Genomic DNA, 14,721 nt, shown 5'->3' with positions numbered 1-14,721 from the left:
ATCCATATATGGAACTACAGGAGATGGGAGAGATCCTAAACCAATATATTGCATCCGTTTTTACTGTGAAGAAAGAAATGGAGGCTAGGGAACTCGGGGGAAATAAATATTGATGTCTTGAAAACAGTCCACATTACAGAAGAGGAAGTGCTGGAGGTATTAAAAAAAAATCAAAGGTAGATAGATTCCTGGACCTGATCAAAAGTGTATCCCAAGACCTTGTGGGAGGTTAGGGAAGAAATTGCGGGGCCCTTGGCAGAGATATTTGTACCATCTACAGCCACGGGTGAGGTGTAGGAGGACTAGAGAGTGGCTGATGTTGTGCCTTATTTAAGAAAGGCTGTAAGGAGAAGCCTGGGAACTGTACTACAGACCAGTAACTCTGACATCAGTGGTGGGTAAGTTGTTGGGGGGGATTCTGAGAGATAGGATTTACATGCATTTGGAGAGTCAAGGACTGATTTGGGGAAATCAGCATAGCTTCGTGCATGGGAAGTTGTCTGTCAAACTTGACTGAGTTTGTTGAAGTTGTAACCAAAAGGATTGATAAGGTCATAGTGATAGGCATTATCTGCATTGACTTTAGTAAAACCTTAATTAGTAAAGTTAGATCACATTGGATTCAGGGTGAGCTTGCCAATTGAATACAAAATTGACTTGACGGTGGGAGACAGAAGGACAGAGGGTGGTGGTGGTGGTGGAGGGTTTTTTGGACCAGAAGCGTGTGACCAGCGATATTTCGCAGGGATCGGTGCTGGGTCCACTTTTGTTTGTCATTTAAATAAATGATTTAGATGAGAATTTAGGAGGCATTGTTAGTAAGTTTGCAGATGATGCCAAAATTGGTGGTCTAGTCAACAGTGAAGAAGATTACAAAGGGATCTTAGACAACAAGGTGCAGGGCTGGATGAACACAGCAGGCCAAGCAGCATCATAGGAGCAGAGAGGCTGACGTTTCGGGCCTAGACCCTTCATCAGAAAAGGGGGAGGGGAAGGGGGTTTTGAAATAAATAGGGAGAGAGTGGGAGGCGGATAGAAGAGGGATAGAGGAGAGGATAGGTGGAGAGGAAACAAACAGGTCGAAGAGGCGGGGATGGGGCCAGGAAAGGTGAGTGTAGGTAGGGAGTTAGGAAGGGGATAGGTCAGTCCTGACTGACCTATTCCCTACCTACACTCACCTTTCCTGGCTCCATCTTCGACCTGTTTGTTTCCTCTCTTCTATCCGCCTCCCACTCTCTCCCTATTTATTTCAAAACCCCCTTCCCCTCCCCCTTTTCTGATGAAGGGTCTAGGCCCGAAACGTCAGCCTCTCTGCTCCTATGATGCTGCTTGGCCTGCTGTGTTCATCCAGCCCTGCACCTTGTTGTCTCGGATTCTCCAGCATCTGCAGTTCCTACTATCTCTGATACAAAGGGATCTTGATCAATTGGGCCAATGGGCTGAGGAGTGGCAGATGGAGTTTGCATTTTGGTAAAACAAACAAGTGCAGAACTTGTACAGTTAATGGTAGGGCCTTGGGCAGTGTTGTAGAACAGTAAGACCTCGCAGTTCAGGGACATAGTTCTTTGAAAGTTGCATCACAAGTAGACAGGGTCATGAAGGCATTTAGGACGCTTGCCTTCATTTCTTGGATCATTGAGTCTAAGAGTTGGGGCGTCATGGTGAGGCCACTTTTGCCGGATTGTATATATTTCTGGTTGTCTTGCTATAGGAAGGATATTACTAAATTGGAGGGGGTTCAGAGAAGATGTACCAGGATGTCATTGGGAATGGAGGGTTTGAGTTATAAGGAGAGGCTGGATAGGCTGGGAGTTTTTTTCACTGGAGCGTAGGAGGTTGAGGTGTGACCTTACAGAAGTTTATAAAGTCATGAGGGGCGTGGATAAGGTGAATAGCAAAGGTCTTTCCTTTAGGGTGGGCAAAACTGGAGGGCATACTTTTAAGGTCAGAGGACTCAGATTTAAAAGGGACCTAAGGGGCAACTTTTTCACGCAGAGGGTGGTTCAGATGTGGAATGAACTACCAGAGAAAGTGGTAGAAGCAGGTATAGTTACAGCATTTAAAAGACATTTGGATAGCTACATGAATAGGAAAGGTCTGCATTTGGCCCACATCCTTCTAAACAAGTGGGATTAATTTGGGAAACTTGGTCAGCATGGATGAGTTGAACCGAAGGGTCTTTTTTCATGCTGTATGACTATAAAAAAAAACAGCTGATGCTGGAAATCGAAAATAAAAACAAATGTGGGAAAAGGCAGGTCAGGCAGTATCTATGGAGAGGAAGGAAATTAAGTAATGTTTCATGTCCAATGCTCAAAATACACAGACAACTGATGATTCCATCCTAAAACTGTTTGCCCACAAATAATCAACTATGAAAGGAATTAATCAGAGAACAGTCACCTCTGTATGTAGAAATGACAATCTGAGAGGAACTGTTCCTGTAATCACAGGTTGTTCCTCTCTTGCCTTTGGTGCTGATAGGTCCACCAGACAAAGAGCATGTTTGTTGGAAGTGCTGATGGTGAGCAAGTTGCCAGGAGGTTCCTGTTGCCAAGGTCAGGGCTGAGAATTTTGCTGAGGCCATGTCCATAACTTTGGCGAGTTCAGGGCTGCATCTTTTCTCCAGTTCTGAGTGAGAAGGAGGCTGTAAGATGTGTTGTGGGCAGGGGCAAAGCTGAAGTCAAGGAGGTTGGGAGAAAACAAAGGAAATTCTGAGAAGTTTGGGGAAGTGAAGGAGGCAGCAAGAACAATTTGGGAGAGAGGTTGGCTATAAAGGAGAGAGAGAGAACTTTTAAACCTATCAAAGAACATTCAGCTCGATCAGAGACAGGGAAGCCTGAAGTCACTACGGTAGTGAGTTCCTCACAAATGAATGAGGAATCTCTAGCTTAAGGCTGCATAAGTACAAGTTACTGCCTGAGGAAAAAAGTAGTGGATCCTATTGGAGTGACTACTGTGTGTCAAATGTTACATCTACAATTAACATAGAAATGTAGAAAATAGGAGCAGGAATTGGCCACTTGACCCTTCAAGCCAACTCCACCATTCGTTATGATTGTGGCTGATCATCCAACTCACCAGCCCTGTTCCTGTTCTTGCTTCCCGCTCTTCCCCCTGGCATTTAGCCACATGTGCTAAATACAACTCCTCCTTGAAATGTGCTAAATACAACTCCTCCTTGAAATCATACTGTGTTACTGGCCTTGACTGTTTTTATGTGGTAACGAATTCCACAAGCTCACCAATCTCCAGGTGAAGAAATTCTCCTCATCTCAGCCCTGATTGGTTTACCCTATATCTTTACACTGACCCGATTCTGGATTTCCCCCACCGTCGGGCACAGCCTTCCTGCATCTTCTGCATCTAGTCCTGCTAGAAATTTATAGATTTCCCTGAGATCCTCCACCCCCATCCTGGCAGTCCTTCTGAACTCCAGTAAATATAGACCTAACCAATTCATGCTTTAGACTGTCCGTGTGGAGTTTGCATTTCTCCTGCGTCTGTGTGGTTTCCTCCCATGGTCCAAAGACTGGGGAGTGTTGCTGAACAAAGACTGCAGGTTCATAGTTCCTTGAAAGGGGAATCGCAGGTAGATAGGATAGTGAAGAACGTGTTTGGTATGCTTGCCTTTATTGGTCAGTGTATTCTGTATAGCAACTGAAAGAACTGCGGATACTGTAAATCAGGAGCAAAAACAAAGTTTCTGGAAAAGCTCAGCAGGTCTGGCAGCATCTGCGAAGGAGAAAACAGTTAACATTTCGGATCCGGTGACCCTTCCTCAGAAGGGACTGTTCTGAGGAAGGGTCACTGGACCCGAAACATTAACTCTGTTTTCTCCTTCACAGATGCTGCCAGACCTGCTGAGCTTTTCCAGAGACTTTGTTTTTATTCCGTATAGGAGTTGGGAGGACATTTACAGGATATTGGTTAAGCAACTCTTCGAATACTGTATTCACTTCTGTTCTCCCTGCTATAGGAAGGATGTTGTGAAACTTGAAAGGGTTCAGAAAAGGTTTAAGAGGATGTTGCCAGGGTTGGAGGGTTTGATCTACAGGGAGAGGCTGAATAGGCTGGGGCCATTTTCCATGGAGCGTCAAAGGCTTGAGGGGTGACTTTAGAGGTTTATAAAATCATGATGGGCATGGATAGGGTAAATAGACAAGGTCTTTTCCTGGGGTGACAGAGTCAAAAACTACAGGGCATAGCTTTAAGGAGAGAGGGGAAAGATTTAAAAAGGACCTGAGGGGCAATTATTTCATGCAGAGGGTAGTGCATGTATGAATGAGCTGCTAGAGGAAGTGTTGGAGGCTGGTATGATTACAATATTTAAAAGGCATCTGGATGGATATATGAAAAGGAAGGGTTTAGAGGGATATGGGCAAAATGCTGGACTAGATTAATTTAGGATACCTGGTCGGCATGGACGTGTTGGACCAAAGGGTCTGCTTTCATGCTGTACAGCTCTGACTCGATGTGCAGGGTAGGTGGATTAGCCATGGGAAATGCAGGTTTACAGGGACAGGGTAGGGGGGGTAGGTCTAGGTGGGGTGCTGTTCGGAGGGTTGGTCTGACTCGAGGGCTGAATGGCCTCCTTCCCCATTGTAGAGATTCTATGAAGTGCCATGTGTTCCCCTTCAAATGCTTTGATTTTCAGAAAAGATGCAATTGAATTAATTAAGTACAGTGTGTCATATACTCCTCCATGCGGACAAACCCATCTCTTGTTGATTATTTTGTAGAAATTTGTGCACAAGTGAGGTAAGATTTATTACTGAATAATTTCTCGTTACTATAATTCCTTTCCTTGGCAGAACTGTAAAATTGTTCACTGTTCACACCCTTAGATGACAGTTTACATTTCCAAGTAGATATGGAAGTTTATGGTAAATACTGCTGCTGTTTCCTTGCCAGTATAGCCCTTCAGTATTCTGATGTTCATTTGAGAGTTGGGACATTTAATGACATTCAGGGTTTTTTTTCTCTCTCTTTGACTTCTTTTACTCTTCTATCTCTAGTAATGGATTTTTCACATCCTCTTTGGTAGCTCTGAGTCCTACTTTCACCAGCTGTCTAATAATAGAATGAACTATTATTTATCATTCCTTCACTTTCAAGTGTGAGATGCTTCTTTTAAATAAGTGGTCCCACGTATCCTCAGATTCTGTTCACTACTTAGATTTTTTCTAGAATTCCTTGTGAATTCCCCTCACTGCTACTCTATTGATCTTTTTAACCTCTGTTTTTACTTTCTTTCAATACTTTTCTTGCTTATTCTCTGTAGTGTGCTTCTACTTTTTTAAATGTAATCTTGGCTGTAATTGTTTCATTAATGGAACTCTAGCATTTTTATATCTCCTTCACTTTTAGTTGCAAGATAGTTAATATATATTTTTATTCATTATATATTTCAATATTTCCCAATCCAGACCAACTGTGGTCTTCTATTTTTATGAACAATTAATGTGGGCTCAGTCCCCTTTCATTCGATTGAAATTAGCTGATGTTGATGGCTGATGTCCAAAGCATTTTGTTGGAAGTCCATTAATAAACTGTTAGTACTTCAAACCTCATCTCTGATTTTTTTCTGGTATCTCTGACCATGTCCTGTGTCAATCACAGGTGCAAAATGCAAAGTGACAGTAATTATGTAAATCTAACTGGTTCTGAGCCCTCAACTAACATCCAAATGTGACTTTTTCAAGTATGTAATTTGGGTCAATATTCCATTATGTTGTAAGTATGATTCCGTGTTTGCAATATGTCCAAATGGATATTTTTGCTTCACTAGTCATTTGTATGTTGTGCAGATAGTCGTCATTTTTGTACAAACCTTATAAGGGATGGTGTTCTACTATTTGACGTCAACAGGAAATGCAGACAAGTCAATTCCTGTCCACAGCAGATGTACACACACACTGGAGGTTGCTTGATAGCAGTCAGTAATAGGAAATCTGTCTGCTTTTTTTTTCTTTTGTCTCCTTCCCGCCCAAGTCACTGCGCCCACTTGTATCTTCCCCGAGCCAGTTATCTACAGGCAAGGAAACCAATCTGCCATCATTTTAATCTTTTGTGATTTACTGAAGTGTGCTAAGCCATCATCTTTTTTTTTTTTAAATCCTCATTCTATATATTTTTCTATTCCATGTAATCTATCAAAATGTAGGTGTTAATGCCCATTACCATAAGGTCATAAGCTGTAGGAGTAGAATTAAACCATTCAGTCCATCGAGTCTGCTCCGCAATTTGATCTCACTCCCATTCTCCTGCCTCCTCTCCATAACCTTTGATCTCCTTAATTATGAAGAACCCATCTATCTCTTGTCTTAAGTACACTCAAATGACTTCGCCTCCACCGCCTCTGTGGCAATGACTTTCACAGATTAACCGCCCTGTGGCTGAAGAAATTCCTCCTCATCTCAGTCCTAAAGAGTTGACCCTTCATTCTGAAGCTGTGCCCTCAGATCCTAGTCTCTCCTGGTGGAAACATCTTCAAATCTACTTTCTCCAGGCCTTTCAGTATTAAGTTTCAAACAATCAACCCCCGCCAGCCACCATCCATCTAAACTCCATTGCGTACAGACCAGAGTCTACAACCACTCCAAATATGACAAGCCTTTCATTCTCGAGATCATTCCTGTCCACCTCCTCCTTACCCCCTCCAATGCCAGCACATCCTTAGATACAGGGCCCAAAACTGCTTACTGTATCCAAGATACGGTCTGACCAGAGACTTGTACAGCAGTACATCTTTGCTGTCATATTCCAGTACTGGTTATTGATGGAATATTGGTTTTGGAATAATCTCACCAAAATGCTTTAATGTTTTAAGCCAGTCCCCAGAGTATTAACCTGAAGATCCACTTGAATTCCCATTTACGTCTGCTCAACACTGCATCCTTTTTTCTTTTGTATATCCTCTTGACCAGCCTATGGTATGATAAGCATAGTCCTCATTTAGCCTCTTTGTTCGGACTGCTTACAGTAACTGAATATTGATTTGTATAAGCCATTGACTTTGCTTTGGCTTTTGTATAAATATATCTTAATTCCATCTTTATTCTTGCTATATCTTGATTCCTTCCTGACAATGAGAAGCATAGGACAAGTAAGTTGTTGGCCCTTTGAGCCTACATCACCTTCCATAAGATACTGGCTGATCTTGTTGTGCCATCAACTCTGCCTGCCTGTCTATCCTCTGTAGCCGTAACACCTAGCTGTTTGTCCACAAATAAAACTTCAAGGATTTTAAAAGAATTTGCCTCTGTCTTTTGTCAGTAACCTCAAACTACAGACTTGATTATAGCATAAAGCATTTTATAATCTGTAGAGAATTTAATCATATTTTAATTTTGTCAGATTGGATCTCTTATACCATTTTTACCTTCTATCCTGAATTCTATTATACAATGTATCCTTTAGGTAAAATTGCTATACTCCTAGATAACAGTAGGGCTTCTCTGTCTTAGAGAAGACTGGCAGTACTTTAACCTGAGGGTCACCGCAAATGAGGCTAGATCAAGACAGTGGGACCTTCATGGTGACCTCTGCCAGGGCAGGAATTGAACCCACAACATTGACAACACTCTGTGTCGCTAACCAGTCCCCTCCTTGGGGTCATGCTTTATGGAGCAAAGTTACCATATATTCTACTGAATTAGGTTTTGATTGAAGCATAGTGGAACATAGTGTAATTTGTTTTATTCTTTCATGGAACATGAGCATTGCTGGCATGGTTAGCATCTGTTGCCCATCCCTAATTGCCCTTGAATGGAGTGGCTTGCTGGGCCATTTCAGAGGGTTATCAAGAATCAAACACATTGCTGTGTATCTGGAGTTATATGCAGGCCAGATCAATTAAAGATGGTTAGTGAACCAGATGGGTTTTTACAATAACCAGTTCCAGTTGTTCTGGTAATCATTATTGACTTGAATTCAATTAATAATTGTGGAATATAAAATTCCTTATCTGCCGTGGTTGGTTTTGAACCCATGTTCCTGGACCATTAACCTGGGCCTCTGCATCACTACTCTAGTGACATAATCACATATCCCACCGCACCCACCCCCCGCCAACCCCCACTTACTTGAGTTTAGAAAATATTTGTCCTGAATTTGAGATGTTACTAATTGATATGTACAATTTACCTAAACCTTTTCACTTCCCTTGATTTTCCAGTACTGGATTAATGAATACACCTCATCATTAGGAATTGGAGTCTTCCATTCAGGCATTGAAGTATATGGCAGAGGTAAGGATTTAAAAAAAAAACTCTTATAATTTATACTGAATTATTTGCTTTTTTATTTGTACTAAAGTGTAGCTGATCAAATACTTATAAAATTATTTAGTCATGTGGTTGCCATTCATCTTGAGGTTTGTGGTGAGCATTGCATCATCTCGCCCCAGTTTACTGCAGTCCCTCCTTGCAGACATTTCATCTTGCATTACCTAATAGATTGTGGGACAATGATGGGTATTGATTACTACTTAATTGCTTTCATTGCTGCTTTGTAATGCCCTCCTGGTCCTGAGATTGTCTCTGCTTGCTAGTCTACTATTTTGCCTGTCTCCTTCCTGAGAAGGCAAAAAGATCCCAAAGGATATTGATATTTAAAACCAACACTTTAAATTGACAATTATCGTCGAAGCTCCGAGAACCTATCATTTTCAGTTGTTTCTGCAATCTTTTCTTTGCGAATTGTAGATTTTAGTTTAGTCTCATTCTGCGTTGTAGTGGAAAGATATTGTGATTGAGAACCTCAAGTGTAAGTAGCAGAGAAGCACAAATTGTCAAGAACTGGAACTGGAGTTACTTTACTCTTTGTCCTGCTGGTAAATGTCTAAAATTTCAACAAAGTAATTATTAGGTGTACTAAATTGTTTAGGCTGACTCTTTTCATCCATAACTATAAATTAAAACTAAATCCCTTAGTAAAGGCATTTTGTTTTCTGCAGAGTTTGCCTATGGTGGCCATCCTTATCCATTTTCAGGAATATTTGAGATCACTCCTGGAGACTCAACAGAGCTAGGGGACACATTCAAATTTAAGTAAGTAATACAGTCAAGAATTACTTTGAACTTTCAAAAGTATGAAAAATAATTATTAACATGATCCATTATTTATTAAGCATCTGATGTGCTCATTAGATAAAGCTGACTTGATGGACTCTTTGGGGGCAGGGAGTGGGGGAAATCACATGCAAAGCACGCCCAACATTTTGTGTATTAACAGCTGGGAAGTGCCATCTATTGCTGTGCAATTAACCTGCTGGGACAAATGCCATGGCTCTAATTTGTTTCTCCCCCACTAAAGGTGTATACTATGGCCATAACTAGTTGAATTGCAGGGGTTATTAAATTGAACATGCTCGAATATATAGCTGGAGGTGGGCTGTAATAGGATTTCAAGGTGAAGATTATCATGAATTCACACTGAAGCTAATGAAGCTTAACATGCTTAGGAGTAATAACTGTAGAATGTAGTGTTAGGATGTGCGCAAACTGGCAATGTTGCACATATCGCCAATCTCTGAGAAAGCTGTGCTTCTGGAACGAAGTGGTCCTTGTAATTGTGCTGATCCCATGATTGCATTATGTAAGAAGTTTCAGAACATTGTATCTAGATATTTTTTGTTAGATTAATGAATCAGTCCTATAAATTTATACCCAGCTCTGGAGAACATGTAAAAACTGTGTATGATATAAATTGTACTTCATAATTTGAACTCTTTATAAAATTATGAGAGGCACAGATAAGATGAAAGTACAAGATCTTTTACCCAGGGTTGGGGAGTCAAAAACCAGAGAGCATAGTTTTAAGATGAGAGGGGAAAGATCCAAAAGGGACCTAAGGGGCAACTATTTCACAGAGAGGGTGGTACATGTATTGATTGAGCTGCTAGAGGATGTGGTGGAGGCATTTAAAAGGCATCTGGATGAGTAGGAAAGGTTTAGAGAGATTTGGGCCAAATGCTGGCAAATGGGACTAGATTTATTTAGGATATCTGGTCAGTGTGAATGAGTTGAACCATGCTATACAAATCTGACTCTATAACTATGGTTAACTATGCTGAAATTCTGTGGTTTGTATCCATGCAGTCCAGAATGATTCTCAAATTACCACAAGTCCAGGATAATTACACAAATAACTCATGCAGGAATCAACAAAATATTTAAGACTATGTTCAGTTGAACTTCTGTTTTCCAGCATTTTGATTCTCATTTCCCTGTTTGGGTTTAATATTGAATAACAGCAAAGTAGTGAAAATTATTTCCATCTGCGTGGCCGCAAATTGATCCCTTTACATTTGATTGTGTTATTTTTATGGCGGGATTGACAGACATGTATTTAACATTTTGAATTATGTCAAAGAATAAAAGCAACTTTTTTTATAGTACTTGGTGAAATTGTGTATGTACTGAGCTAGAATTCGTTGTTTGCAAAATCATTTTTGCACGTGAACGGTTCGCTTTCTACCACAGCCACTTTTAAATCCGAGAAAATGAGCCTGTTTGAAGAACTGGATATATCTGATAACTTGGGAATCATTTGCAGAATTTAAACTAGTTGAAATCTCTAGATCAGTCAAATCACAATTTATTAAAATGAATAGAATGTTTTGGACAAGATTCGCATTCTTGTATGAGTTCACTTAACGTGTTTGTTCTCCATAGGGAAGCAATTGTGATGGGTAGCACTGATTTTACAGAAGATGACGTGGAGCGCATTGTGGAGGAGCTTGGAAAAGAATACAAGGGGAATGCCTATCATTTAATGCACAAAAATTGCAACCATTTTTCTTCAGCTATATCTGAGGCAAGTACATTGTAACTTACAGAACCATCCCACAAAGTTAATTTCATACCAGTTCTGTTTTAATTGACTGTTGCATGGGAATTCACATTATGGACAGCAAAATAACTTGGAATTTATTTTCCTAGCCCTTTCTTTTTACCCATGTCTCTTTCTCTCCAACACCACTTCTTTCACCCACACTTGCATAATTCTGATGTTGATAGTAATAGCCTTGCCCTGGAGTTTCTTTGTGTATCTCCTCCATGAAACAGCTAACGTAAAGACCTAAGAACCAATATCACAAAGACCTCAGAATTTTTTATTTGGCAAAGTTGGTCAGCCTTGAGAAAAATGATGGAGGTATATTTGTTTGCAACAATAGTATAATATTTTCTCAATGATAGGGCTAAAGAAAATGTTGAGGATCGTTCATGAGTAATATCTTGGTTCTAGAAAGAATTCTAGAAAACTAGAGAATTGCTGGGGGGGTAAAAAAAGACATGCTGTCGAAGCTTTTTGTCTTACACTCATCAGGATAATTTCCAATGGAGTAACAATGTATGTACATGATAAAATGGTGCTAATTGGTTAGGAAGTTGACTCTGGTTGAGGCATTGCCTACAGAGAACTTATTTTTGAAAATATTTTTTAAAAAGATTTTGTATGAACTTGAATGTTAATAAGTCCTTTTCTGTACCGTATATGTAGTACATTGTTTTTATGCGTTGCTTGTTTTCCTGTCAAACTTTATTTCTGTCCCAAAGTAATCAACTCAGTTCTTCAATATTGGTAAGATTGTGGATCATTTGGCAAGATTTCCTCCCCATCCCCTGAATCCACAATACAGCAGTGGTTACTTGATGGGGATTAGGAGCAGAGAAGTCTGGTCAATTTTGTAATTCCTAATACAACAATATTGAAACAATAAAATAAATTTACTCTATATTTTATTCAGTCATCTGGCAAGACAAGCATCTGTAGGCCAACAATGGCCACAAGTCACCTACTTTAATGGCTACAGTCATTGTGTAGGTCTCCCCACAATGCTCTTCAGGAGTGTGTTCCAGGATTTTGACCTTGTGCCCATAAAGAAATGATAAAATAGTTCCAAGTCAGGATGGCGTATGGCTTGGAGAACTTGCGGGTGGTGTGTTTCCACTGCCTTTTGTCCTTATCCTTCTCGGTGGTTTGATTTCTAAATGTTGTCAAGGGTGCATTAGTGAGCTGCTAAAATGCTGCTTGTCTGTAATGCACACTGCTGCCCCTGTGCCTCAGCAGTGGAGGATGTGAATGTTGAAGATGGTTGAAGAGGTGGCAATCAAATGGACTGTTTTTTTTAATGCTGATGAGCTTTGTTCAGTATTATTGAAGTTGCCCTCCACTAGATAAAGCGAGAGCATTCTCTTAGATTTCCAAGTGGTAGCTTGTAGAAGGTGAACAGGCTTGGAGTCACAAAGTGAGTTAATTGCACCAAGATTTCTAAACCTTCAATTGCACTTGTCACCACAGTATTTATGTGATTATTCTGGTTCAGTTTCTAGTCAATGGTAACTCCTTGGACGCTGATAGTAAGGGGCTTAGTTATGATAATGCCACTGAATGTCATGGGGTGATAGTTGAATTCTGTCTCGTTTAGAGATGTTTGTTGCCTGGTGCTTGTAAATTATGATAACCCAGAGTCCTGAAGAAGTCATGTTAGACTTTAAATGTTGTGACTCTATTTCTGTCTTTAAAGTAATAGATTCTCTTTCATCCAACAGTGTAACAGCTTCTTAAATCTTCTATAGTTATGTATAGGAATTTAGTAAAGGCCACACAACTATAAGCAAAAATTAAACTTGGCAACAAGTATGACAGTACAAATAACTTTTGGACAGGGCCTACCTCATCTGCACAGTTTTTTCCAACAAAGATGACAGATCTTTAACCCTTCAGCAAGAATGGACAAGTCCCCTAGAAATTACATGTACATTACCCTGGTGTTTTACAATTCTACCTGAGGAAGAGTCATGTAAGAGCTCGTAAGGGCCTGGGATGTTTTTTAATGTTAACAGTGCTGAATAAAGACTACCTGTTAGGTCGGCTAACTCAATAATGGCACACAAGCCTGGGACCTTTTTTGGCTTACTCTCTGCAATAATTTGGCATTAATGGTTTCAATGTTGTATTGATATACATGCAAAGTGCAGAGGCTTTTATTGCTTTCTTGACAACAGGAAAAACTTCAATACATTCTGCAAACGAGTAAATGAAGTTTGGTTTTGTTTGTGTCAAGTAAATCAGAAAGGTGGCTTGTATTTGACACTCTCAATCCACATCTTCTCATTAATTATTGGTAGGTCGCATCATGTATTATGATCAGTTATATGTACAAAATGGAATTCTGTTGGTGCTGCTTTCACTCAGCAACGAAGAACCACTTTTAAAACAAAATGGCATCGTGAGACAACACATTGACATTCCAATGCACAGTGTGCCAAAAGGAATAAATTTCATATGCAGCAAGCTTCCAATCTCTCTTGTCCTGCTGATGTCTTGTTTATAGTGAAGACAAACAATGGATGAGTCTTCCACAGTCGTGTTTGTCTATCGCCTAATGATTAGTCAAAGAGTAGCATTGGCTACTGCCAACAAGACAATCACATACTTGGCAGAGGATAGTATGTGGTGTATTCAAACCTGAAATGTAGCTGATAGGTTGAAATGCAGATAATGTTTGCATCAATGTTTCTTATTTGAAAGAAGTTGGCAGAACTGCAGCAGGTTCATGTTTGGGAGGCCCTGGAGTTGTAAATGGGTGTTTGGTAAATCCAAAAAGAAGCTAAGTAATATTTTTGGCTGCACTTGCTTTGTGTCTTTTAGATCTTTGGCAGCAGTTTCTGTTTGTGGTAGTATTGTAAAACACCAGGGTAATGTACATGTAATTCCTAGGGGACTTGTCCATTCTTGCTGAAGGGTTAAAGATCCGTCATCTTTGTTGGAAAAAATTGTGCAGATGAGCTAGGCCCTGTCCAGAAGTTATTTGTACTGTCATATTTATTGCCAGGTTTTATTTTTGCTTATAGTTTTGTGGTCTTTATTAAAATCCAATACGTACCTATAGAAGATTTAAGAAGCTGTTACGCTGTTGGATGAAAGAGAATCTGTTACTTTAAAGGCACCAGCATACTGTTGAGAAGAGAAATGTTTTGGAAATGATTTAGTGTTAAAACTGACAACAACATAAGTATATGGGTATCAGTTCCAGTTGTTATACCGACAGTAAATAAATACATACATTTTAATTAATTGATTTTTTTTTAAAACCACTTTTGCCTAGAAGAATGGGCTGAAGGGAAAATTAATGTTTGATTATGCTGAAACTGATTTTAACTATTTTTACTGTCTTGCTACTTGCGGAGTAAAGGAAAAGGGTGGTTTCTTTTCCCCCTCAAAATCAAGGTAGGTTGTCAAGGCTAATAATGCAGAACATCAACAAGGTTAAAAGAGAAATCAGGGCGGGGATTATTGATTTGGAAGCCCAAACCTTGAGTTTTAACAACTTGAGATTTCACAATAAATATTTCTCTTAATTTCATTGTCACAAGGCATTCCACTGAACTGACATCCCTAATTTTGCAAGGCAGATTATGCTTTTACTTGAACAAGTTTAACAATGTCTCATTAAAGGAATTCTAGCATGAGCCAAAGGGGGAGTGGGGGAGGTTGGAAGGAAAATATATAATAATAGCTGAATAATCTTGCCGCTGTTCTGTCACAATCCTTTGCAACTACTCAAACATGCTATTTTGTAATGTGGTAAGAAAGACAGGAATTTAAATGATTTTCATTCAAAGGCAGTGTGGCTTCTTGGCAGTTTCTGCCTCTTTGATCTTATTTCTTGATGCAGTTCTTGTAAGACAAGAATGAACTCATCTGCCT

At 39.9% G+C, this 14,721-nt stretch overlaps 1 protein-coding gene across 1 annotated transcript in view; it reads left to right on the top strand.

Moving 5' to 3' along the window:
- Positions 1 to 14,721, top strand: part of desi2 (desumoylating isopeptidase 2) — a 44,975-nt gene that overhangs the window by 19,133 nt on the left and 11,121 nt on the right. Inside the window, exons 2-4 of the mRNA XM_020537295.2 lie at positions 8,180 to 8,252; positions 8,960 to 9,053; positions 10,680 to 10,821. Of these exons, the coding sequence (XP_020392884.1) occupies positions 8,180 to 8,252; positions 8,960 to 9,053; positions 10,680 to 10,821 (309 nt within the window). The remainder of the gene's footprint in view (positions 1 to 8,179; positions 8,253 to 8,959; positions 9,054 to 10,679; positions 10,822 to 14,721) is intronic.

The sequence above is a fragment of the Rhincodon typus genome, chromosome 9 (genome assembly GCF_021869965.1).
Source record: "Rhincodon typus isolate 14 chromosome 9, sRhiTyp1.1, whole genome shotgun sequence".
Taxonomy (NCBI): Eukaryota; Metazoa; Chordata; class Chondrichthyes; order Orectolobiformes; family Rhincodontidae; genus Rhincodon; species Rhincodon typus.
Note: the sequence above shows the minus strand (reverse complement) of the source record. Positions and strands in the feature narration are given on the sequence as shown.